Source organism: Somniosus microcephalus, chromosome 11, assembly GCF_052327205.1.
Source record: "Somniosus microcephalus isolate GS21.2 chromosome 11, FLI_Smic_1.0, whole genome shotgun sequence".
Lineage (NCBI taxonomy): Eukaryota > Metazoa > Chordata > Chondrichthyes > Squaliformes > Somniosidae > Somniosus > Somniosus microcephalus.
In genome coordinates, this window is record NC_140997.1 from 14,690,731 (window position 1) to 14,718,388 (window position 27,658).

At 50.2% G+C, this 27,658-nt stretch overlaps 2 protein-coding genes across 7 annotated transcripts in view; one reads left to right on the forward strand and one right to left on the reverse strand.

The window, feature by feature from the left end:
• The window catches only part of shmt1 (serine hydroxymethyltransferase 1 (soluble)), a 60,489-nt gene extending 58,536 nt beyond the window's left edge, over window positions 1-1,953 (forward strand). For all 4 annotated transcript variants that reach the window (XM_086000240.1, XM_086000241.1, XM_086000239.1 and 1 more), the window contains exons 11-12: window positions 586-696; window positions 1,267-1,953. In XM_086000240.1, the coding sequence (XP_085856366.1) occupies window positions 586-696; window positions 1,267-1,439 (284 nt within the window). In that variant the 3' untranslated portion in view covers window positions 1,440-1,953. The remainder of the gene's footprint in view (window positions 1-585; window positions 697-1,266) is intronic.
• natd1 (protein NATD1) overlaps window positions 1-27,658 on the reverse strand; it is a 70,642-nt gene that overhangs the window by 18,386 nt on the left and 24,598 nt on the right. Inside the window, exon 3 of one of the 3 annotated variants that reach the window (XM_086000251.1) lies at window positions 17,413-17,536. In XM_086000251.1, the coding sequence (XP_085856377.1) occupies window positions 17,459-17,536 (78 nt within the window). In that variant the 3' untranslated portion in view covers window positions 17,413-17,458. Of the gene's footprint in view, window positions 1-12,616; window positions 17,537-27,658 lie in introns of those variants that run through there. The other 2 variants (XM_086000249.1, XM_086000250.1) reach the window with 2 other exon arrangements.

Consider the following 27,658-nt stretch of genomic DNA (forward strand, 5'->3'; position numbering starts at 1 on the left):
CTGAGATGAGGAGAAATGTCTTCACTCAGAGGGTGGTGAACCTGTGGAATTCTCTACCACAGAAGGTTGTGGAGACCAAGTCACTGAATATATTTAAGAAGGAGATAAATAGATTTCTAGACACAAAAGGCATCAAGGGGTATGGGGAGAGAGCGGGAATATGGTATTGCGATAGAGGATCAGCCATGATCATATTGAATGGTGGAGCAGGCTTGAAGGGCCGAATGGCCGACTCCTGCTCCTATTTTTCTATGTTTCTAGTGGAAATCTGGAACTCTCTCTCCTAAAAAGCTGTTGAGGCTGGGGGTCAATTGCAAAATTTCAAAACTGAGATCGATAGATTTTTGTTAGGCAAGGGTATTAAAGGTTACAGAACCAAGGTGGGTAGATGGAGTTAAGATACAGATCAGCCATGATTGAATTGAATGGCAGAACAGGCTTGAGGGGCTGAATGGCCTCCTCCTGTTCCTATAAACACGACAAAGAAAAAAAAAACACTTGGGTATGAATTTGTCTTTGGCAATGGAAAAGATGTGAAGCGATGAAGTGGGAGTGAGGCGACTTTAACCTGTTGTTGTCCTACAGGTGACAAGAGTGCCTTACGGCCCAGTGGCCTACGCCTGGGGACCCCGGCCCTCACCTCCCGAGGGTTATGCGAGGAGGATTTCCAGACAGTGGCGGCTTTTATTCACAGAGGTAAAGTTGCTCGACACTGACCCGGAATATTGAAGTCGCTGCGGACTTCAGGAGGCGGTGCCAGGATTCCCTGGAATGCAGCCAACGGGGTTTGTGAAGTTTTGGTTAGCAGCAGAGGGTGAACGCTGAGTCACGAAGAACAGTGCGCTCACCGGCTCCATGCTGCTTCTGTGCTGTCGATCCCAGCTGGAGCAGGGGGTCGGAGGGATCGATCCCAGTTGGAGCAGGGGTTGGGGGTCGATCCCAACAGGAGCAGGGGTTGGGGGTCGATCCCAGCAGGAGTAGGGTCGATCCCAGTTGGAGCCGGGGTCGGATGGGTCGATCCCAGTTGGAGCAGGGGGTCGGAGGAGTCGGCCCCAGCTGGAGCAGGGGTCGGCCCCAGCTGGAGCAGGGGTCGGCCCCAGCTGGAGCAGGGGTCGGCCCCAGCTGGAGCCGGGGTCGGGTACCTGGTATTACCTGAGGCTTCAGGTGCTGATGGTGCCCGCGGACAGACTGCTGTGAGATCCATTAGCACGAAACTGGACCTATTTCTGAGTGCTGAAATCCAGGGTTTCTTTTTTGCTTCTGCAGGGATCGAGATAACGCTGGAGATTCAGAGAGACGTCGGGGCAAAAGCCCCTCTCAAGGAATTCAAAGAGAAGATGCTGAATGACAAGCACCATCAGAGCAAGATCACACAACTGAAGGAAGATGTGGAGACGTTTACATCAAAGTTCCCAATCCCCGGATTGCCTGATCTGTAAAGGAGCCGAGCACGGCACTGCAGGATCGAACGGTTGCAGCTAAGATGTAGGACCTGTTTTGTTTTAAATAGCCAGCGACAAAGCTTTTCCAGTCCCGCCCCTTTCCAAAGTGATCAAAAAAATAAATTTCAAGCAGGGCCACTGGTGACTGACCCAAGTCCAATCCCTTTCTTAATATGCGGGATTCCAGGATTTTCACTGGCATCTTTTTGGCCAACGCGCTCCGTGATTCCAGCCATTTTTCCCATGACAATGGAAAACCAGTGGCCTGGCCTATAATTCTCAAGAGGTCTCCTGCCCTCTACAGTCAGGACCACCGACTCGCAGTCAAATTACTTATCGCTACTTGGAATTTTGTGAATTTTTACCAATTTGTACGATTTGCTTTTCCCATGGGAATCACAAACCAGTGCCCTTAATCGTAAGTTGTGTTGATCCTGATGCCCCCATTCAAGTGAATGTGATCCCAGTTAATGTGCCTTATTAAAAGATCTAAACTACTGCTCATATTCATCATCTGAGTTCAGCGTTTTTTCTAAAGGGAACTGAACACACGTTTTGACTCTTAACGCAGTCTTTCATTTTACTTATTAATGTGACATCACTTTCCGTTAAACCACTTAACTGTTGCTGAAAATTTGACCTAGCCATTCTCCCTCTTTTCTCCTCCCTCTTTTCTCCTCCCTGCCTCCCGCGCCCCCCCCCCCCCCCCCCCGCCACTTCCTGCTTGATTGGCACCCAATCCACCACCTTAAACTTTCACTCCCTCCACCACCGGCGCACCATGGCTGCAGTGTGTACCCTCTACAAGATGCACTGCAGCAACTCGCCAAGACTTCTTCGGCAGCACCTCCCAAACCCGCGACCTCTTCCACCTAGAAGGACAAGGGCAGCAGGCACATGGGAACACCACCACCTCCAAGTTCCCCTCCAAGTCACACACCATCCTGACTTGGAAATATATCGGCCGCTCCTTCATCGTCGCTGGGTCAAAATCCTGGAACTCTCTCCCTAACAGCACTGTGGGAGTACCTTCACTGCACGGACCGCAGCGGTTCAAGAAGGTGGCTCACCACCACCTTCTCAAGGGCCATTAAGTATAAATGCCCATAAAAGGAGGGAGGTCGTGGCCAGACCCAGTCGTCGGGAGGCCGAGGTGATGTTGACTGCATGAGAGCCACGTGTCGGGAGCTGAATCGCCGGTTAGTGGCAGTGCCACTCGCCCACCTGTAAAATTGGTGTGGCTCCAATCTGGCCAACTGAAGACCTTGGTTATTGCAGGGCAGGCGGAACGGGTGCTGCAGCATCAGCCAACCTGGCTGAAATCACAGCCCCCGTCTCAGACTGACCAGAATGGTTCTCTGAGAACATCGTGGCTCCGTGCGCTATAGAACCTCATCGTGGCTCCGTGCGCTATAGAACCTCATCGTGGCTCCGTGCGCTATAGAACCTCATCGTGGCTCCGTGCGCTATAGAACCTCATCGTGGCTCCGTGCGGTATAGAACCTCATCGTGGCTCCGTGTGGTATAGAACCTCATCGTGGCTCCGTGCGCTATAGAACCTCATCGTGGCTCCGTGCGCTATAGAACCTCATCGTGGCTCCGTGTGGTATAGAACCTCATCGTAGCTCCGTGCGGTATAGAACCTCATCGTAGCTCCGTGCGGTATAGAACCTCATCGTAGCTCCGTGCGGTATAGAACCTCATCGTAGCTGCACGTGGTATAGAACCTCATCGTAGCTCTGTGTGGTATCGAACCTCATCGTAACTCCGTGTGGTATAGAACCCCATCTTAGCTCGGTGTTGCTCCGTGTGGACTGCACTCGCCTGGTTCCATTCTTATCTATCTAACCGTAACCAGAGAATCACCTGCAACGGCTTCTCTTCCCGCTCCCGCATCGTTACCTCTGGTGTCCCCCAAGGATCTATCCTTGGCCCCCTCCTATTTCTCATCTACATGTTGCCCCTTGGCGACATCATCCGAAAACACAGTGTCAGTTTCCACATGTACGCTGACGACACCCAGCTCTACCTCACTACCTCTTCTCTCGACCCCTGCACGGTATCTAAATTGTCAGACTGCTTGTCCGACATCCAGTTCTGGATGAGCAAAAATTTTCTCCAATTAAATATTGGGAAGACCGAAGCCATTGTTTTCGGCCCCGCTACAAACTCCGTTCCCTAGCCACTGACTCCATCCCTCTCCCTAACATCTGTCTAAGGCTGAATCACACTGTTCGCAACCTTGCTGTCATATTTGACCCTGAAATGTAAAATGGGAGATGGGGTTATAGTCTGAGATTGGGCGACCGTTTTGTGGAACACCTCCGTTCAGTCCGTAAGGGTGACCCTGAGCTTCCTGTCACCTGTCACTTTAATTCACCGCTTCACTCCCACTCTGATCTCTCTGTCCTCGGCCTCTTACATTGTTCCAATGAAGCTCAACATAAGCTCGAGGAACAGCACCTCATCTTTCGATTGGGCACTTTACAGCCTTCTGGACTCAACATTGAGTTCAATTTCAGATTATAACCCCTGCCCCCATTTTTCATGCTGTATGATTTTGCCATCCCCATTGGCAACATTTTATCTTTCCTGCCTCTTACCTTAGCACAATATGTTCCTTCAATTCCTTCCTCCACTCCCACCACCCTCTGTCTCTGCACCTGCATAAAATCCTGTTACATCTCCAGCTTTTTCCAGTTCTGATGAAGGGTCCCAGACCTGAAACGTTAACTCTGTTTCTCTCTCCACGGATGCTGCCTGGCCTGCCGAGTATTTCCAGCGTTTTCTGCTGTTATTTCAGATTTCCAGCATCTGCAGTATTTTGCTATTGCATAACTAAGACCGCCTACTTCCACCTCCGTAACATCGCCCGTCTCCGCCCCTGCCTCAGCTCATCCGCTGCTGAAACCCTCATCCATGCCTTTGTTAGCTCTAGACTTGACTATTCCAACGCATTCCTGGCCGGCCTCCCACATTCCACCCGATGTAAACTTGAGGTGATCCAAAACTCGGCTGCCCGTGTCCTAACTCGCACCAAGCCCCTGATTATAATCGCTCCACCATTGGTGGCCGTGCCTTCTGTTGCCTGGGCCCTAAGCTCTGGAATTGCCTTCCTAAACCTGTCCGCCTCGCTACCCCTCTTTCCTCCTTTAAGACACTCCTTAAAACCTACCTCTTTGACCAAGCTTTTGGTCACCTGCCATAATTTATCCTTATGTGGCTCGGTGTCAAATTTTTTGTCTTAAAATACTCCTGTGCAGCGCCTTGGGACGTTTTACTACGTTAAAGGCGCTATATAAATGCAAGTTGTTGTTGTATAGAACCTCATCGTAGCTCCGTATGGAATAGAACACACCAATACAAATCGCAAAACAGCTTATTGTCAAACTGATACGTCTAAATGGCTTTTAGAACGAACTAAAGAACGTGTGGAGATCAGTGTGTTTCTGACCAGAACACGTGGGATCAGATAAGAACATAAGAAACAGGAGCAGGAGTAGGCCATTCGGCCCTTCGAGCCTGCTCCGCCATTCAATGCGATCATGGCTGATCTTCTGCCTCAACTCCATTCACCGGCCCTATCGCCCTATCCCTTGATGCCCTTACTAGTCAGAAATCTAGCGACTTCTGTTTTGATTATACCCAATGACTGAGCCTTCACAGCCCTCTGGGGTAGAGAATTCCAAAGATTCACCACCCTCTCTGTGAAGAAATTTCTTCTCATCCCAGTCCTGAATGGCCTACTCTTTATCCTGAGGCTGGTTCTAGATCCCCAGCCAAGGGAAACATTCTCCCAGCATCCATCCTATCAAGCCCTGTAATAATTTTGTCTGCTTCAATGAGATCCCCTCGCATTCTCCTGAATTCAAGAGAATACAGGCCTAGTTTACTCAATCTCTTCTCATACGACAGTCCCGCCATCCCAGGAATCAATCTCATGAACCTTCGTTGCACTCCCTCTATGGCAAGTATATCCTTCCTTAGGTAAGGAGACCAAAACTGTACACAGTACTCCAGGTGTGGTCTCACCAAGGCCCTATATAATTGGAGAAAGACTTTACTCCTGTACTCAAATCCTCTTGTAATGAAGGCCAACATACCATTTGCCTTCCTAATGACTTGCTGCACCTGCACATTCACTTTCAGTGACTCATGTACAAGGACACCCAGGTCCCTTTGAGCATCTGCATTCCCCAATCTTTCACCATTTAGGAAATACTCTGCCTTTCTGTTTTTTCTACCAAAGTGGATAACTTCACATTTATCCACATTATAATCCATCTGCCATGTTCTCACCCACTCACTGAGCCTGTCGAGATCCCCCTGAAGCCTCTTCACATCCTCTTCACAACTGACACTGCCACCTAGCTTTGTATCATCAGCAAATTTGGAAATGTTACATTTAGTCCCTTCATCCAAATCATTGACATAGATTGTGAATAGCTGGGGCCCAAGCACCGATCCTTGCGGTACCCCAGTTGTCACAGCCTGCCATCCTGAAAAAGACCCGTTTATCCCTACTCTTTGTTTTCTGTACTATTTAACAAGGTTAAAGGTCATGATTTATAAGGGGACGAGCTCCTCGATTACCTGTTGACAGTCACCTAGAGAAGGGTTGTGAGGAAGAAACCCAAACTTTCATGTCGCATTAGATTTATTGATTTTAGAATAAAATTATGAAACATAAAATATTTTGAAGCATATCAACTTCAAAATCCTCAATCTCACCTTCAAACTCCTGCAATGGCTACACTGTTGACTGCTGAAATCTTTCTCAGCCCTACGCCCAACCACACACCCTCGAAACAAACCTTGGCCAATATGTCCCACCACCCATCCTATATCTCATCACACACCCCACACTCCATCACACACCCTACACCCCCATCACACACCCTACACCCCATCACACACCCTACACCCCATCACACACCCTACACCCCATCACACACCCTACACCCCATCACAAACCCTACACCCCACCACACACCCTACACCCCATCACACACCCTACACCCCATCACACACCCTACGCTCCATCACACACCCCACGCTCCATCACACACCCCACGCTCCATCACACACCCCACGCTCCATCACACACCCCACGCCCCATCACACACCCCACGCCCCATCACACACCCCACGCCCCATCACACACCCTACGCCCCATCACACACCCTACGCCCCATCACACACCCTACGCCCCATCACACACCCTACGCCCCATCACACACCCTACACCCCATCACACACCCTACACCCCATCACACACCCTACCCCCCATCACACACCCCACGCCCCATCACACACCCTACACCCCATCACACACCCTACACCCCATCACACACCCTACACCCCATCACACACCCTACACCCCATCACACACCCTACCCCCCATCACACACCCCACGCTCCATCACACACCCCACGCCCCATCACACACCCCACGCCCCATCACACACCCTACGCCCCATCACACACCCTACGCCCCATCACACACCCTACGCCCCATCACACACCCTACGCCCCATCACACACCCCACGCCCCATCACACACCCCACGCCCCATCACACACCCCACGCCCCATCACACGCCCCATCACACACCCCAGGCCCCATCACACACCCCAGGCCCCATCACACACCCCAGGCCCCATCACACACCCCACACCCCATCACACACCCCACGCTCCATCACACACCCCAGGCCCCATCACACACCCTACACCCCATCACACACCCTACACCCCATCACACACCCTACACCCCATCACACACCCTACACCCCATCACACACCCTACACCCCCATCACACACCCTACACCCCATCACACACCCTACACCCCCATCACACACCCTACACCCCCATCACACACCCTACACCCCATCACACACCCTACACCCCATCACACACCCTACACCCCATCACACACCCCACCCCACACCCCCATCACACACCCTACACCCCACCCCACACACCCTACACCCCATCACACACCCCACCCCACACCCCCATCACACACCCTACACCCCATCACACACCCTACACCCCATCACACACCCTACACCCCATCACACACCCTACACCCCATCACACACCCTACACCCCACCCCACACCCCCATCACACACCCCACACCCCACCCCACACCCCCATCACACACCCTACACCCCATCACACACCCTACACCCCATCACACACCCTACACCCCATCACACACCCCACGCCCCACATCACACACCCTACACCCCATCACACACCCTACACCCCATCACACACCCCACGCCCCATCACACACCCCACACCCCCATCACACGCCCCATCCCACGCCCCATCACACACCCCAGGCCCCATCACACACCCTACACCCCATCACACACCCCAGGCCCCATCACACACCCCAGGCCCCATCACACACCCTACACCCCATCACACACCCTACACCCCATCACACACCCTACACCCCATCACACACCCTACACCCCCATCACACACCCTACACCCCCATCACACACCCTACACCCCCATCACACACCCTACACCCCCATCACACACCCTACACCCCCATCACACACCATACACCCCCATCACACACCCTACACCCCCATCACACACCCTACACCCCCATCACACACCCTACACCCCCATCACACACCCTACACCCCCATCACACACCCTACACCCCCATCACACACCCTACACCCCCATCACACACCCTACACCCCATCACACACCCTACACCCCCATCACACACCCTACACCCCCATCACACACCCTACACCCCCATCACACACCCTACACCCCCATCACACACCCTACACCCCATCTCACACCCCACGCCCCATCCCACGCCCCATCACACACCCCACGCCCCATCACACACCCCACGCCCCATCACACACCCCACGCCCCATCACACACCCCACGCCCCATCACACACCCTATTGCCCACATACACACCCTACGCCCCATCACACACCCTACGCCCCATCACACACCCACCCTATGATCCATCACACACCCTACCACACATCCTCCAGCCCAACCTTCAGCCCCACTTGCTGCCACATCCTCTGTTTCTTGTCGAGTACCCTTAACACCTTTTCCCTCCGCACCATCATCTTTCCCCAACTTTAAATGCCTCCTCAATATCTACCTCCCTCAGCTTCCCTCCTCCCAGCGCACTGCTCTCCTTTCATTAGGTGAAAGGCTCAATGTAAACGTAAGTTCTATTACTGTAATTTAACTTTCACACGTTTTTTAAGTTGGCAAAATATTGTACTTTGAGTGTGACCAGCAGGAGGTGATATCGTGCAAGTAGCTGTTGGTAAGTAATGGTACCAGAGACGAGGGGTTTCAGTTATGTGGTGAGACTGGAGAAGCTGCGGTTGACCTCCTTCGAGCAGAGACGGTTCAGGGGAGATTTAATAGAGGTGTTCAAAATCATGACGGGTTATGATACAGTAGATAGGGAGAAATTGTTTCCACTAGCAGGAGAGTCAATAACCAGAGGACACAGATTTAAGATAATTTCCCAAAGAGTCAGAGGGGAGATGAGAATTATTTTGCGCAGCGAGTTGTTGCGATCTGGAATGCGCTGCCTGAAAGGGCGACGGAGGCAGATTCAGTGGTAACTTTCAAAATGGAATTGGATAAATACTTGAAAAGAAACAATTTGCAGAGCTATGGGGAAAGAGCAGGGGGGAGGGGGACTAATAGGAGAGCTCTTTCAAAGCGCTGGCACAGGCACGATGGGCCGAATGGCCTCCTTCTGTGCTGTCTGGTTCGAGCTGTTTCGAAGCCCCCCTTTCGCACGTGCATTGTGTGCATATTGCCACTAGGGGGTGTCTGAGTACAGCAATCAAAGGTGGGCCAAGGACACAGTTGACTGCAGTCAGTGTAACTCTACACACTCTGACCACCCTCACAAACAGAGCTTGGTGCTGCCACCTGCTGACAGCTAGCAGTGTTTTACCTATGGAAATTTTATCTGCTGGTCCCATGTTAATAATTACGGAAGGATTTGGTATCTGTGATGCAACCTGGCAGCTACACAGCTGTAGTGTTGGAATCGTTTCCTACATTACAGCAGTGACTACACGTGGAAAGTACTTCATTGGCTGTAAAGTGCTTTGGGACCTCCTGAGGTGGTGAAAAACGCCACATAAATGCAAGTCTTTTTCTTTCTTGCCTGGGAAAGCTGAGTGCGTGTCTCATTTGTGGCTTCCCAAATAGATTAAATTCTGCTGGGCTCGACCAGGCCAGGGTGACGTAGACAAAGTGTGAAAGGCCCAGTATTGTTGGGACTTTAGATTGACTGTAGTTTTGGCCGACCTCCCATCTTCCGCCCTCCGTAAACTTGAGCTCGTCCAAAACTCTGCTGCTCGCTGACCTACATTGGGCTCCCGGTCCGGCAACACCTCCATTTAAAAATTCTCATCCTTGTTTTCAAATCCCTCAATGGCCCTCGCCCCCTCCCTATCTCTGTAACCTCCTTCAGCCCCGCAGCCCTCCCAGATCTCCACCCTCCTCCAATTCGGGCCTCTTGCACATCCCCAATTTTAATCGGCTCCACCATTGGCGGCCGTGCCTTCAGCTGCCTGGGCCCCACATGCTCTAGAATTCCCTCCCTAAACCTCTCCGCCTCTCCCCCCCTCCTTTAAAACCTGCCTCTTTGACCAAGCTTTTGGTCACCTGTCCTAATATCTCCTTATATGGCTCGGTGATTACACTCCTGTGAAGCGCCTTGGGATGTTTTACTACGTCACAGGCGCTATATAAATGCAAGTTGTGGTCGGTAAACGAAGGTTTTACGTGTGGAATAAACTTAATTTAAAGCAACTTCCATTTCTATCTCATTCACTCCTTTATCATACACCTCAACTGCACAATCAGCACATCTACCTGTTTTCGGCTTAATCAAGGAAATAGTGCGTGGGAGGGAAGAGGAAATTAAAAAAATAAAAAAATTCTATGGTGCAGGTTAAGTAGGGCATTCAGAATCAGTGCAGAGTGCGAAACATTGAATGTGCAGAGGTGGGTACAACCCGAACACTTCATCCCTGCTCCTGTATCCTTGTACATGACAGACGTTATCAAATGATTCGTTCTTGGGATGTGGGCATTGCTGGCAAGCAATGTTCCCTTCCAGCTGTGCGTCCGCTCCGTGCTCTGGAGGTCCAGCACAGCCGGCTCACCGGCTTTTAAATGGAAAAACCATGCATGGGCGAAATTTTGAATGGGCCGCGCAGCCCATGAAAGGGGCCATAAAAGGGGTCTCCTTACCCAAGGAAGGATATACTTGCCATTGAGGGAGTGCAACGAAGGTTCACCTGACTGATTCCTGGGATGGGGGGGATTGTCCTATGAGGAGAGATTGAGTAGACTAGGGCCTATATTCTCTCGAGTTTAGAAGAATGAGAGGTGGTCTCATTGAAACATACAACATTCTTACAGGACTTGACAGGGTAGATGCAGGGAGGATGTTTCCCCTGGCTGGGGAATCTAGAACCAGGGGTCACAGTCTCAGAATAAGGGGTTGGCCATTTAGGACTGAGATGAGGAGAAATTTCTTCACTCAGAGGGTGGTGAATCTTTGGAATTCTCAACGACTGAGCCTCCACAGCCCTCTGGGGTAGAGTATATTCAAGACAGAGATCAATAGAGTTTTGAATATTAAGGGAATCGAGGGATATTGGGATAGTGCAGGAAAGTGGAGATGAGGTAGAAGATCAGCCATGATCTTATTGAATGGCGGAGCAGGCTTGAAGGGCCAAATGGCCGACTCCTGCTCCTATTTCTTATGTTCTTAAAAAAGAATTAGAGAGAACATTGCTGGCGCGGCCAGCATTTATTGCTCATCCTGAGTTGCCGTGAGCCTCTGCAATCCGTGTGCTGATGGTTATTTTACAATTGATGGTTTGCTGGGCTGTTTCAGAGGATAGAGTGGGACTGGAGTCATGTGTAGGGCATAACAAGTAGAGATAACGAATTTCTTTTCCAGAAGGACATTAATGAACCAGTTGATTTTTGACATTTGTTCCTCTGGAATTTTCACAGATTTACACCTTACCATGCCAGGATTATGAACTCAAAACCCTTGGTTTGCCAGTCCAGTACCAGTACCATTACACCACTGTACCCACAAATGTGACCCACCCCCATCCCCAACCACATGCATTTCTTAAGTCTGCAAAAACACAATGAAAATTCAGGAGAGATTTATTTGGGCGGTCTTGTGGGTGCAGTGTTGTTTTCCTCCTCCTCCTCTCCCAGTGACTGAGATCAGATCCGGGTTAAGAATCCAACCAGTGACACAATGCGAAGTCCCTCCTGCAGTCAAGTGTTGACCCACACCAGGTACTGGTGGCAGATAACTTTCACTGAGGGCATTAGTGAACGAGTTGGGTTTTTAGACACAGGTCAGCAAGCTATCTGGGTCAGACAAAGGAGGGTTGGGAGGAGGCTCGTGTGGAGCATTAACATCAGTACGGACCATTTGGGCTGAATGGCCACTTTGTGCTGTAAATTCTAACTCAGTAACAGATCCAATTTCAGAGGTGGCTACAGTGGGATTTGACGTGCCACCCCATGGAGCCACTCCAAGTGATCCACCAGGAATGGCCACCTTCTAATGTGTCAGGCCATGCCTCAGTGCTAGCACTCTGATTCAGAAGGTCGTGGGTTCAAGTCCCACGTCGAGACTCGAGCACAAAAATCTAGCTCGACACCCACCTCAGCGCCGTATCAGGGGAGTGCTGCACTGTCGGAGGTGCCATCTTTTGGATGAGATGTTAAAGCAATGTCTGCTCTCTCAGGTAGACATAAAAGATCCCACGGCACTATTTTGAAGAAGAGCAGGGGAGTTGTCCCCGGTGTCTTGGGCACTCTTAATCCCTCAACCAACATCACTAAAACAGATTATCTGGTCATTATCACATTGCTGTTTGTGGGAGCTTGCTGTGCGCAAGTTGGCTGCCATGTTTCCTACATTACAACAGTGACTGCACTTCAAAAGTACTTCGTTGGCTGTAAAGCGCTTTGGGACGTCCGGAGGTTGTGAAAGGCGCTATAAAAATGCAAGTCTTTCTTCGCATGTAACTCTACTCAAGCCCAGTACAACACAGCGCGGTGCTTCAGGTCAGATATAAACTCCAGGGCGACTTCAATCTGATGCCATTTGCTAGAAATTTATTGCTTTCTCTGTAAAACTAAAGACTAAATAATTGGATTCTGTGCATAAAAGATACATAAAAGGTATGAAATATCACTCCAAAAAGTTTACATGGAAATGAAAGTATCAAACAGGAGAGAGAGCCCATCTCTCCACAGAGAATGTTACACTGCGCTACCACAGAGCACAAGGTCAGAGAGACAATAGTCCTTTAAGGCGGATAGCTGGGGTTGAGGGGGAATCTTTAGGAACAGGAGGAGGCCATTCAGCCCCTCGGGCCTGTTCCGCCATTCAATAAGATCATGGTTGATCTGTAACTTAACTCCATCGACCCGCCTTGGTTCCGTAACCTTTTATATACCCTTAACCAACAAAAATCTATCAATCTCAGTTTTGAAATTTTCAATTGACCCCCAGTCTCATCAGCATTTCTTTTCGGGGGGGGGGTGGAGGGGAAGTGAGTTCCAGATTTCCACTACCCTTTGTGTGAAGAAGTGTTTCCTGACATCACCCCTGAACAGCCTGGCTCTAATTTTAAGGTTATGCCCCCTTGTTCTGGACTCCGCCCACCAGAGGGAATGGAGTCTCTCTATCGACCATATCAACTCCTTCAATCATCTTAAACCCTTCCACTAGACTGCCCCTTCATCTTCTGTACTCAAGAGAATTCTTTTGAACTGTTGGATGAAACAAAAATCGCATAGAATCGAGCTCAGACTCTCGTAAAGGGTCACGGACCCCAGGTCCACAGCTCCGGAAGGAGAGGAACTCGGGCCTGTTTGGGGACACAACTGCGGTTTGCAGTGGGGCCAGTAAATCAGCTGCTCTTGTCGGGTTCGAGAGTCTTGTGAGCAAGTGCTGCACCTTCCAGCGACGCTGTTCAAAGTTCAGGCAGGGGGACAGTTGGGGGATCTGAGGGTCACCTCGACTGAGTTACATTTGCGGGGGGGGGGGTAATTTTAACCCAACGCGCTGGCTGGGAAACCCACTGGATCGGGTGGAATGCCGGTTTTACACCCCGCCCGATATTACTCCCCACTGACTTGGGCAGGTGTAAAATCAGGCAGGGAGTAAAACCGACGTCGCACCCGATCCCGCCAGATCCCTGATGGGCGGGTCAGGTTAGAATAACCCCCCCCCCCAGACTGACTCCGGCCTAAAAGGGGGAAAACAAGAACTCTCTAAACTTCTTAAAAGAACTCTCTTCAGCGATCTCACGACCCATCGAAGCCACATTCTCGCCATCGAGAAGCGGCGTGTTTAAAGGTTTAGGCGTTGGGTTGAATTGATGGTTAGCTTTTTTCCGCTTGTGTGTTATAATGTTGGGGGGGGGGGGGGGTAGACTGAATTAGGCCTCGTTGAAGATAACATCATTAATGGGTTGAAACAGTAATGAACACTGCCCTTCCATCCACTGTTTTAATCATAAGGCGTTAACCCATTTTTTGGGGGACTGGTGGACAATCGACTTCATTAAAGTAGAGGGCAATGACATTTCACACGAGTGGTTTTAACACCTTCATTGTTAATATATCGGTGGTGCTCTTGTTTTTACAAATGTCTGGTCCCCTAGGAAGGTGAGGCCTACTAATTTGTTCCTGACCAGTTCTCCCCCCTGTGATGCCAATTAATTAAACAATTTAACAGGATAGACAGGGTAAAAGGAAGGATGAGAATTATGCTAATCCACAATCCTTTTTTTGATGGTTCCATTTCTTTTTAATATAAGTGTTGCTGGTCAGAGAGTCTCATTAACTAAAGCTCTCTCCACTAAGAGATTCTGGACAACCTGGTAATTTGGAACAGCTACCGTTGAACTCTCCCTTCGTTAGGTTGACGGGGTTTTGCCTAATGAGAGGAGCTGTTTCAGTTAATGGGAGAGACCCAGGGTCCTTTGGATAACAAGTTGCATGCAAGCAGGAAAGTAAAAATTCAGCGACACAAAGACTTCATCGCCACTGTCCAGACATCAGAAAGATGCGAGCATACAAAGCTGTAAATGTTTGAATAAAAGAAAGTGCCTTTCACAACCTCAGGACATCCCAAAGTGCTTTACAGCCACTGAAGTACTTTTTTGAAGTGTGGTCACTGTTGTAATGTAGGAAACGCAGCAGCCAATTTGCGCACAGCAAGGTCCCACAAACATCAATGAGATAATGATCAGATCATCTGTTTTAGCGATGTTGGGTTGAGGGATAAGTATTGGCCCAGGTCACCGGGGAGAACTCCCCCTGCTCTTCTTTGAATAGTGCCGTGGGATCTATTACATCCACCTGAGAGAGCAGACGGGGGCCTCGGTTTAATGTCTCATCCGAAAGACGGCACCTCCGACAGTGCAGCGCTCCCTCAGTACTGCGCTGGGAGTGTCGGCCTGGCTTATGTGCTCAAGTCTCTGGAGTGGGAGTTGAACCCACGACCTTCTGACTCAGGCGAGAGAGTACTACCCACCGAGTCACGGCTGACACTTTAGCAAAAGATTGGCAGAAGCCCCTGGAGAAACTTCGCGGCATTCTCCCCACTCTCCTGGCCAATTATTATCCATCAACTAACATCACCCAAAAAAAATCATCTGGTCATTAACTCGCAGCTGTTTGTGGGATCTTGCTGTGCACAAATTGGCTACCGCATCTCCCTACATTACAACAGTGACTGCACTTCAGAAAGTACTTCATTGCCCATGAAGTGCTTTGGGACGTCCTGAGGTCGTGAAAGGCACTATATAAAAGCAAATTATTTCTTCAAATGTCCCATTTTAATCAGGATGCCCCACTAAGAGAAACAGTAAGATCGTCAGTCTGGCACAGTCAGACGTATATCTCCGCGCCACTGCAAAGCACCTTGGGGCGTTTCTCTATATTAAAAGGCGCTACATAAATGCAAAAGTTGTTGTTGTATCCATTCTACACAAACCCGATCTCCCGCCTCGGTTGCGCCCTGAATCCCAGCACTTTATCTCGCTGTAGGCGAGAGATATGTTGGGGGTTGAGGCAGATTGCTGTCTCCCAAGGATTGCCCTGTTACTCCAACCCGTGTCGGTTGTGGTCTTTCTCACAGCACTGAGGGGGGTGGCTTGCCCCAGATAGCATTCCAGACCCACTAGGCCAACTCGACTGATAACCTTCCTATGCTGTTCAACCCAATGAAAAATGGCTGATCGTTCCTTACTCCCTGTTGGCTGTCTTCTTCTTCTTAGGCAGTCCATCGGAACCAAGGATGACTTGCTTCCACATTAAAAATGAGTTCGCAGGTGACTGATGAGTCCAATGTGGGACCTACAGTCTCTGTCACAGGGGGGACAGACGGTGGTTGAAGGGGCGGGTGGATGGGGTGCTTGGGTTGACGTGCGCTCCTTGCGCTGCCTGCGCTTGGCTGTATCAACGTATGAGGAGAGATTGGGTCGATTGGACATGTATTCATTAGAGTTTAGAAGAACGAGAGGGGATCTCATTGAAACTTATAAAATTCTAACAGGACTAGACAGACTAGATGCAGGAAGGATGTTCCCGAGGGCGGGGGAGTCTAGAACCAGGGGTCACAGTCTAAGGATAAGGGGTAAGCCATTTAGGACAGAGATGAGGAGGAATTTCTTCACCCAGAGAGTGGTGAACCTGTGGAATTCTCTACCACACAAGGCAGTTGAGGCCAATTCATTAAATATATTCAAGAAGGAGTTGGATATATTTCTTAAGGCTCAAGGGATATGGGGAGAAAGCAGGGACAGGGTACTGAATTTCGATGATCAGCCATGATCTCATTAAATGGCAGAGCAGGCTCGAGGGGCCGAATGGCCTACTCCTATCTTCTATGTTTCTATCAAGTTTTTTTTTAAATTGCTGTCTTTTTTAAATGTGGTAAAATGTTTTGTAGACTTCTCCAATTTCTTGGACTCATTGCAGGCCTGTACTACAATTTGTTTGAGGCATTTTAAAGAGGCCTTTCCTCTAAGCTATGGTGCTCAGTACCTCCCTCAGCCTTGTTTCCCTCCTCAAATCTATCAATCTATCCTCTCTCCTCCTCAAGCCCCTCAGCCTTCCCTTCCTCCTGTCTCTTACAAGCTGTTAAAACCCAAGCCTAATATCCCCAAACCACGACATCCTGATTTATTTAGTCTTCCACCCAACTGTTTTGCAACCTTAGCAGTGTCCACCACTCTGACCCCTGACCCTCATAATTTGGTCTCTCACTTTTTATATTAAAAAGAAAGGGTAACTGGGTGAAAATAAATCTCGGGGGTGGGGGGGGGGGGGCGGGGGGTGCTGGGAGGGAATACATATGCCAACAAGAAAGTATTAAAAAAAAAGAGAATTAAGAAATTAAACATTTAGCGTTAGGCTGGACAAGGTGTGGAAAGGACAATCCCTTTGCCTAATGTGTCACGTTGAACCTGGGTAACTGGGTTATATCCTGTCTTGTAAATACTTCCTGAGTCTGTCAGAGAGGGGCTGATTTTGCAGAGGTCTCACTGTGGAAGGAATCCCAATCTGTTCAAAGTCGGGAGTCCATCAGATGCTAAAAGGGGCACATTCTGCACAGCGAAAACACGAGCCTCACACATTTAGAAAATATTAACTGCTCCCCTCCCCACCCCTGGATATATTTGTGCATTTTAAATTGCACGGCAGATACTAAATATGACACCCCCCCTCCCCCCACCCCACCCCGACCCCCCCCCCCAAAAAAAAATGAAAAGAAAAATCAAGTATGTAACAGTGATCGCTGCGGCCAGAACTGCCACGATCCTAGCGCAGGTGGTAATCCGTGGGTGCTCGCTGCTGTATTCGCTCCACGTACTGCGGCAGTGGGTTCTCTTTGATGTACTTCTGGAGGTACCAGCAGGTCAGGTGAGCTCGGAGATCCTCCTCAACCACAAAGTCCAGGGCGGCCTAGGTACAAAGAGTACAGCTGGTGAAATGAGCTGGGGAACATGGAGTGAAAAGAAAGAGAGAAAAGAAATAAGAGAGGGAAAGGAAAGAAAGAGGAAAGAAGGAAAGGAAGAACAAACAAACTTATGGAAGTCCCAAAGCGCCTTACAGCCAATTAAGTACTTTTTTTGATGCGTAGTCACTGTTGTAATGTAGGAAACGCGGCAGCCAATTTGCGCACAGCAAGCTCCCACAAACAGCAATGTGATAATGACCAGAGCATCTGTTTTTAGTGATGTTGGTTGAGGGATAAATATTGGCCCAAGACACCGGGGAATAACTCCCCTGCTCTTCTCTGAAATTGTGCCATGGGATCTTTTACATCCACCCGAGAGGGCTGACGGGGGCCTCGGTTTAACGTCTCATCTGAAAGGCGGCCCCTCCGACAGTGCGGCATAAATATGTCATCACAATCGCCAACCAGCTGGGTTTGGCACGACAGCGACACCATTGGTTGCAAAACAGCTGATCGATCAGTGCCAACAGAGGCAGGAAACAGTAAATAAAAGGCGGAAACTGTTATTGTGTAAGGGGATACATTAGGTTATGGGTCACAAGCTAATGTGTGACAGAAGATCACATAACTCAACAAGCAGCACGAGTCGAACTTGTTAATAATTAAGTCTGATTCGCAGGTAGCCAATTCACCAGTACAGACAGGGGTTTCTCCCTCATATGTTTATCTGGCTTCCCTTTAAATGCCTCTGTGCTATTTGCCTCAACCACTCCCTGTGGGAGCGAGTTCCACATTCTCACCACTCTCTGGGTAAAGAAGTTTCTCCTGAATTCCCTGTTGGATTTATTAGTGACTGTCTTATATTTATGGCCCCTGGTTTTGGTCTCCCCACAAGTGGAAACATCTTCCCCACAGCTACTCTATCAAACCCCCTCATAATCTTCAAGGCCTCGGTCAGGTCACCCCTCAGCCTTCTCTTTTCCAGAGAAAAGAACCCCAGCCTGTTCAGTCTTTCCGGATAGGTATAACCTCTCATAGAGTCATAGGCCTAGAAATTGGGTATAGCTCCGCTTGGGGCGTTAGAATTGACGCAGCGCAAAGTTTATAGCCAGACGCAACTTATCGCCACCTGGCGCGATATTGGGTTGCATCGCCCCTAAAGGTGATTGAGGCGCAAATTCAGGCGTTACACGGGACTCCTAAGGCACTAAACTTCCGGCGCAACCCAATATCGGAGCGGACGGACGCAGCGCAGGTGCTCTCTATTACTGATGACCACGAGACTTCCAGGCGCCGGCCAGCTCTTAAAGGGGTGGGTCAGTCAGCTTCAGCATCCACACTCTGCGCCTTGCAGGCCTCAGAATCGGCACAGGCCCTTCTCTGGTGCTAAAAACTTGGACCAGATGGAGAAGGTGAGACAGAGAGCAGAGCGCTTCACCAATGAGGCTCTGGAGCAATTGGTGGCTGCAGTGGATGCCGGCGAGATGTTCTCCACCCAGACAATGGCAGGAGGCCGAATCATAAGGACTACCGACGAGCTTGGAGGGATGTATGCCAGAGGGTCAACTCCAGCAGCATGGTGACCAGGAGCCCTGTCCAATGCAGAAAGAAATTCAACGACCTCACTCGGGTCACGAGGGTGGGTGTTGTTTCTGCAAACTTCTGCATCCCTTCATTTGCACCTGACTTTATGGCTACAGGGCGGCCTGTGCCCCATTGGCCATCTGCCAGCAAGCACCCATGGCCCTTTCTGGGCACACACATGCACGTTTGACTCAAGGCGTCATGTAAGGGCTCTTGCACCATGGGGGGCATGAGATGATCACTCAGGGCATCAGGTAACGTAAATTCCCCTCCTTTCCCCTGCAGTCCAAGCTGGCGAGGATTGGCAAAGACCAGCTTCGCACCGGTGGAGGACCTCCACAAGTGGTCACTCTCACGGATCTTGAGGAGAGAGTCCACCAGATTCTTGGAGGATGTCTGAGTGGTCCTGTAACCACTGCAGCTGCCGACCCCATTGTCGACAGCGATGGTAAGGTTCTCACCTTTTACAACTGTCTCCTTCCACTTGTTCCCCCCGCCAGCATGCTTTCTCACTGTGGACCCATGTCATAGCCTTGCCGCAATCTGGCATCCTTTGCTGCCAAGCTGTCCTTTTGCTAAAGCCACTCTTCCACCTCCCTGCTTTCAGATGCTGCATCACCAGCTCGGGAGCCGGGCCCTCAAGCTGCCAGTGCCAGTGCCTCCAAAGGCTCAATGAGAAAAGTACTGTCCAACAGAAGGTCAGCAACTCTCTCCAGCAACGATCAGAATGGCCAGCCCAAATGGCTGCAGCTTTTATACTAGTGCTGTCCCCTTTAAATAGCGCCCCCCAAGTCCGAGAAGGGCCTGGGAACGCTCCATCCAACTGTCACTAATAGCGCCAGGCGGAAAGGTTGCGGGCGCTACCGAATATCCGGTCCGGGGCACCAAAAAGGCATTGCACACTGAAATGACGTCATGATCTGCCTGCGCCCGCGGGCGCGCGCAAAGAGTTAGCGCCGGCGCTAAAAGGATACTCAATATGGGAGGTGGCGCTATATTCACCGCGCCCGCCCGAAAATTGGGTAACGCCCCAATTCTCGGGCTCTTTAGGCGCTAATCGCTGGCGCTACCAACCGAATTTCTAGGCCATAGAGTTATACAGCACAGAAAGAGGCCCTTTGGCCCATCGTGTCTGCGCCGGCCATCAAGCCCCGTCTATTCTAATCCCATTTTCCAGCACTTGGTCCGTAGCCTTGTATGCTATGGCATTTCAAGTGCTCATCTAAATGCTTCTTGAATGTTGTGAGGGTTCCTGCCTCTACCACCCTTTCAGGCAGTGAGTTCCAGATTCCAACCACCCTCTGGGTGAAAAAGTTTTTCCTCAAATCCTCTCTAAATCTCCTGCCCCTTACCTTGAAACTATGCCCCCTGGTTATTGACCCCTCTACTAAGGGGAAAAATTCCTTTCTATCTATCCTATCTATGCCCCTCATAATTTTGTACACCTCAATCAGGTCCCCCTCAATCAGTACTGGTATCATCCTTGTAAATCTTTTTTGCACCCCCTCCAGTGCCTCTATATCCTTTCTGTAATATGGAAACCAGGACTGTGCACAATGCTCCATACAAGTTTAACATGCCTTTCCTGCGTATCAATTCTATTCCTCGAGAAATGAGCCCCAGTGCTTTGTTTGCCATTTTTTATGGCCTTGTTAACCTGCGTTGCTACTTTTAGTGATTTGTGAAGGGGCACCTCTAGATCCAGTCACTAAGGTGTGCAGGAAATCCGTCAGCGTCCTTGTGTCCCATCACTTTCCCCACTTACTACTGCATCACATCCATCACTAGAAATTTAACACGGTTGCTCTAATGGAATTCAGACTTTGAAGAGCTGCACTGTCCTTAAGTGCTCAATGGATTGAAATAACAACTCGTCATTTTTGAATATTAATAAGGGTCCCTGGCCAACCCAGAAGAAACTGGTTGTGTTACTGGAATTTTCCTATAGGGCAAGCATGACCTAGATTTACCCATCAGCTCTTCTGTGGTTTCACGTCCCTGGGACAGATATCAAATGGCAGGTATCGGGTATCTGACTAGTACAGTTTCAGCGCCACTGGGTCCATTAATTACAAGCCCATCGACACCAGAAAGGAATGACTTCAATATCGCACTCGTGGATTTCCTGGGGACAGTCAGATTTTATTCATTCCCGCCTCTCCCATTTTCTCCCTCCTGCTCTTTAAGGTGCCGACCTGGTTTCACAGACATCAGTTGCCCTTCAGAATCTCATCCCAGTGGCCATTCATCATTGGGCCTATACTCCCTGGAGTTTAGAAGAATGAGAGGTGATCTCATTGAAACATATAAGATTCTGAAGGGGATTGACAGGGTAGATGCTGAGAGGTTGTTTCCCCTGGCTGGAGTGTCTAGAACTAGGGGGCATAGTCTCAGGATAAGGGGTCGGCCATTTAGGACTGAGATGAGGAGGAATTTCTTCACTCAGAGGGTTGGGAAACTTTTGAATTATCTGCCCCAAAGGTCTGTGGATGCTGAGTCATTGGGTATATTCAAGACTGAGACTGATAGATTTTTGGACTCTGGAGGATTCAAGGGATATGGAGATCGGGCAGGAAAGTGGAGTTGAGGTCGATGATCAGCCATGATCTTATTGAATGGCAGAGCAGGCTCGAGGGGCCGTATGGCCGACCCCTGCTCCTATTTCTCACGTTCTTATACGTGAGCCAAGGCCATGAGTGGCAGTGGGCTATTCGACCATACCGGGGGGGGGTGGGGCATTGCAGTGACCGAGCCCAATCCTGGCTTCACCCGCCATCTACACATTGCACCACAGGGTTATTAGGTCACGACCAGGAGCAGGAACCCTGGCTGAATCTCCCCCTCTTTAACCCAGAGACATTGTAAGGACCCCGACCGAGGTCAGCTACCTCAGCGCATGTAGTTTGCTGCACTGCCTTCCTGCCCCCTGGGCTTCGGAGGACATCAGTCGAGGGGGGAAACTGTACCCGGGACCTTCCTAGTCTCTGTGACTCCGTTCCACACGGGTCGATGCATCTACTAATGCAATGCAAGCCATTTTTGGAAGGAGCTTAGCAATCGTTCCTTGTCTGGAAACTGTGCACGGCAACAGATTTCATACACACAAGCCTTCTTAGGAGACCAGCACCTGTTTTTGTGGTACTTGTGAGGAGGACCACTGTATCTGACGATAACAGTATAAATATGATGAGCCTGGTGATTAATGTGCTGTTTGGTACCACACAGGGAGGAGGAGTTACTGACTGAGGCATCAGTGCGAGTTGCTAACATTTCAGCTTGAAAAAAAAAGAAGTACAAGGGTGAGTAGCGAGTGAAATCTGGATATAGCTCCACTAATTAAGCTATGTGGGCATGGGGGAGGGGGGGAATTGATTTTATAAAAACTGAATTCTGCTTACCATTATTAACAACCACCACCTACATTTATATAGCGCCTTTAATGTAGTAAAACATCTCAAGGTGCTTCACAGGAGCAAAGATTTGACACCAAGTCACATAAGGAGATACAGGGAACTCTTTGGTATCCGGCACCGATGGGACTGGCGTGTTGCCGGTTGATTAAAAATTCCGGATGACGGAGAGAGGGTTATCTACCGAGGCTATTTTTAACAAACAAAAATTTAAAGATCAAGAAATGTGCAGTATAATTGGGTACTCACCTACAGAATGTTGTGTTAAAGAGACTACCGGCAGCGCGGGAGAGTCAGGCTACTGTTATTGAGGTGTGCGGACTCCCGACAGCGCCAAGAAGCCGAGTAGTGACAGTTTGGAGAACTACCCCCACTGACTAACTCGGCCACCGCGGGAGACTCGGACTCGGGCTCGGCAACATTGCCGGTTATTGAGGTGTTGTTTTCGGAGCGAGCATTTTGCCGGTTAATAGAGAATTCCAGGTATTTAGGTGTCATTTAAACAAGAGTTTCCTGTACTAGGACAGATGACCAAAAGCTTCGTCAAAGAGGTAGATTTTAAGGAGTGTCTTAAAGGAGAGTGAGGCGGAGAGGTTTAGGGAGAGAATTCCAGAGCTTAGGGCCTCCATTTTAGATGCCTACTGGACACACAATCCTGATGTGAGCCAAGCAGATCTCTCGTAGTGAATACACTTCCTATTGTTCCATTCAGTGCTATTTCTTAATTTGCAAAAAAAAATCCTAGTTCCTGATAAACATACATTTACCGCATATTTGGCAGTGACACAGATGAGAAGGGGGAGTGAGGGACATGACTTAAGTCTTCAGTCCATTTTTAACCCAACACCAATTTTAAGACATGACGCATCCAAGGATAAGGTTGGGGGGGGGGAGAAGGGGAGTTCCTCTTGGCCTACATCAGCCCTAGCGGATTTGCTTCACAGGTCAGTCAGCCATGGCTCAGTGGGCAGCACTCTCACCTCTGAGTCAGAAGGTTGTGGGTTCAAATCCCCACTCCAGAGACTTGAGCTCAAAATCCAGGCTGACTCTCCCAGTGCAGTGCTGAGGGAGCGCTGCACTGTCGGAGGTGCCGTCTTTCGGATGAGACGTTAAACCGAGGCCCCGTCTGCCCCCTCATGTTGACGTAAAAGATCCCACGGCACTATTTTGAAGAAGAGCAGGGGGAGTTCTCCCCCGTGTCCTGGCCAAGATTTATCCCTCAACCAACATAACAAAAACAGATGATCTGGTCAGTATCACGTTGCTGTTTGTGGGAGCTTGCTGTGCGCAAAGTGGCTGCCGCATTTCCTACATTACAACAGTGACCACATCAAAAATTACTTAATTGGCTGTAAAGCGCTTTGGGACATCCTGAGGTTGTGAAATGCAAGTTCTTTTATTCTTTAAGATGTTCTTTTCAAAAAATCAATTAAACCTTCCCCCATATCAATTTTACACAGCAAGTTGTTATGATCTGGAACGCACTTGTGGCAGAAGCTGATTCAATAGTAACTTTCAAAAGGGAATTGGATAAACACATCAAAAGAAAACATTTGCAGGGCTATGGGGAAAGAGGAGGGGGGGTGGGATGAATTGGAGAGCTCTTTCAAAGAGCCAGCATAAGCACGATGGGCCAAATGGCCTCCTTCTGTGCTGTATGATTCTATGAAATAACAAATTTAGAAGAAACCATTGGAAGGATAGCAACCATTCTTTGAAGCTCACGCTACACAGTATTGCCCCTTTAAGGAACGGAGTCTAAAAACTGAGTCGGCAACTTGTCCATCCATAACTAAGAGCCACAGATCATTTTCCTCAGCCCCCTCTCTGTCGCTCTCTCACACACACAAAACAGTAGATTCTGTTTAATAAACCAGGTTTCTGGACCACTGCCATTGCATAAGCCCACGTGTTTTACGCCTGCCTGCTGTGTGCAGCCCAGCCCTGAATTCCAGCAGAACATTGGTGTGGGCTTTTGCAAAACCTTCCAAGGAATTCAACGGACGTGCGACAAATAGGCTCCAAGGTTCAGCCGCGTATCTCGAGCCAGGTTTCACCGTGCCCAAGAGCTTCACAGGTTCTTTTGTGGGGTTGGTTTGGTTTTTGGACTTCTATCCACTCTTTCCGGATCATTCCCGAATGTTTTCCTCTGTCCACTGGTTGCCAGGAATTCCTTTTCCTCTTTCTTACCAATTCACCTTGTTTTAATTCGAGATGTGTCACACCGGCGGGGGGGGGGGGGCGGCGGGGGGCAGGGAGGGGAGGGGCGGTGTCCATATTCCAGTGCTCTGGATGAAACAGGTAGGAACTGGGTCGATGACTGCAACAACAAACACAACAAGGTGCATTTATATAGCGCCTTTAACGTAGTAAAATGTCCCAAGGCGCTTCACGGGAGCTATTATCAAACAGAATTTGACACCGAGCCACATAAGGAGATATTAGGGCAGGTGACCAAAAGCTTGGTTAAAAGAGGCAGGTTTTAAGGAGCATCTTAAAGGAGAGAGAGGCGGAGAGGTTTAGGGAGGGAATTCCAGAGCTCGGGGCCCAGGCAGCTGAAGGCACGGCCACCAATGGTGGGGCGAAGGAAGGGGTGTTGGGGGGGATGGGGAAACGCACAAGAGGATGTGCAATACTTCAGTGCAGTACAGAAGGAGTGCTGCACTGGCAAAGGTGACCTTTTTCAGGTGGCTCATTAAACCGAGGCCCTGTTTGCCTGCACAGGTGATTATAAAAAAGATCTTGTGGCACCATTTGAAGAAGGGGTGGGGCAACGCTTGCACCGTACTTGCCAACATTCCTCGCTCAATCACTGCCCACCAACAAGATTAACTGGTCATTGATATCATTTGCTGATTGTGGGACCTTGCTGTGCGCAGTTATCTGCCGTGTCTGCCTGCTCAGCGATCGCACTTCCGAAGTAATTTATTGACCGTGTGTGGTAAACCACTGTTTGTATTCCTGTTTGTCCTGTTTGTATTCCACTGTGTACATGCCTGGACATGCCTCGGCTGACTCCTCCCACAGGTCCTAGTATAAAGGTGACTGCTCCCCAGCCCTTGTATCCTGGACCGGTCGACCACTCGAGGCAGACCTCCATTCTGTTGTTAATAAAAGCCTTTAGTTACTCTTCTAACTCTCAGTCTTTTATGAGTAATTGATAGCGCATCAATTTTATTAACAACATTTTTATAATGGAGAAGATCCTCACACCAGCATGCCTGGACTTAGATCATCGGGAGGCGGACTCATCCACCAAGTTTACTCAGTGGCTTAAGTGTTTCGAAAAATTCCTGACCGCCTCCGAAGCAATCAAATCGGACGAGGACAAACTGGATGTCCTGACCTCCAAAGTGAACCACCGAGTGTACTCGGTCATCCAAGACGCGACCTCGTACGCGGATGCCATCAAGCTCCTCAAGGACCAGTACACGCGCCCAGTGAACGAAGTGTACGCCAGGCACCTCCTGGGGAGTCGTAAACAACAACCTGGGGAATCGACCGTGGAATACCTTCAGGCACTGTCTGTGCTTGGCCGGGCCTGTGGTTGTAAGGATGTAAAGGCCGCCGTGTACACAGAGGAACTTATCCGGGACGCTTTTGTAGCGGGCCACAGATCCAATTACACACGACAGCGACTGTTGGAGCAGAGTAACCTCGACCTCAACAAGGCCTCTGAACTCGCACTATCGTTGGATGCAGCCTACCAGGGCATGGATGCCTACTCCTCTGCACCGTGGACGCCGCGGGGAATGACAGCCTGGGACACGGTAGGACCGCCTCATAGCGCCGTGCCACCCCAGCCACACCCCAACAACGGCCCAACTACCGCAGCAGTGTCCCAAGGCCAGACAGCAGTGCCCCAAGGCCAGAAATGCTACTTCTGTGGCCAGGCAAAACACCCCAGAGCGCGCTGCCCGGCGAAAAACGCGATCTGCTCGGGCTGCGGGAAGAAGGGACACTACGCTAGCGTCTGCAGGGCCAAAGCCACCCCGAACCCCAGCAGCGCCGCGTGTGGGCCATGCGGGCCGCCATTTTGGACCTCCCCGGCCGTGTGCGAATCACCGGTACAGCAGCCATTTTGGACGCCTCCAGCCACATGGGGATCATGGACGCCGCCATCTTGGACGACAGCCGGGACGCAGCAGGCCCCCGACACCGCCTCATCTGATACCTGCAGCGACACACCGACCCCTACGCTGGCATCCGTTACACTGGACCAAGCGAGACCGCACCAACTGGCCAGTTCCACAATGGACATTAAGGTAAATGGTCACGATACAATCTGCCTTTTTGACTCTGGGAGCACGGAGAGCTTCATCCACCCCGACACGGTGCGGCGTTGCTCTCTCCCAGTCCTGCCTGCGCAACAGCGGATTTCTATGGCCTCCGAGTCCCAGTCGGCGGACATCGGCGGCTACTGCGTGGTGACACTCGTAGTAGACGGGACCGTGTACGATCATTTTAAACTTCTGGTCCTGCCTGACCTCTGCGCTGCCGTCCTGCTGGGGTTAGATTTTCAGTGCCACCTTAAAAGTGTTACGATGGCGTACGGTGGACCCCTACCCCCACTCACAGTCCGCAGCCAGCAGCTTCCAAATTGCCCGCCGCGCACCAGGTGCAACCTCTCCACACTCAGAGTCACCCCCCCACCACTGTTTGCTAACCTCACCCCCGACTGTAAGCCCATCGCCACAAAGAGCAGGCGATACAGTGCCGGGGACAGGGTTTTCATTAAAACCGAAGTGGAGCGGCTCCTGAAAGAAGGGATTATTGAGGGCAGCACCAGCCCCTGGCGAGCCCAGGTTGTGGTCGTTAAGACCAGCGAGAAGCAGCGCCTGGTCATCGACTACAGCCAGACAATAAATCGCTACACCCTGCTGGACGCCTACCCACTCCCCCGTATAGCTGATATGGTCAACCAGATCGCGCAGTACCGCGTCTTCTCGACCATTGACCTGAAATCAGCGTACCACCAGCTCCCCATCCGCCCTGAGGACCGCCAGTACACTGCCTTTGAGGCAAACGGCCGCCTCTATCACTTCCTTAGGGTTCCCTTTGGCGTCACCAACGGGGTCTCCATCTTCCAAAGGGAGATGGACCGGATGGTAGATCAAAATGCGTTGCAGGCCACTTTCCCATATCTGGACAATGTGACCATCTGC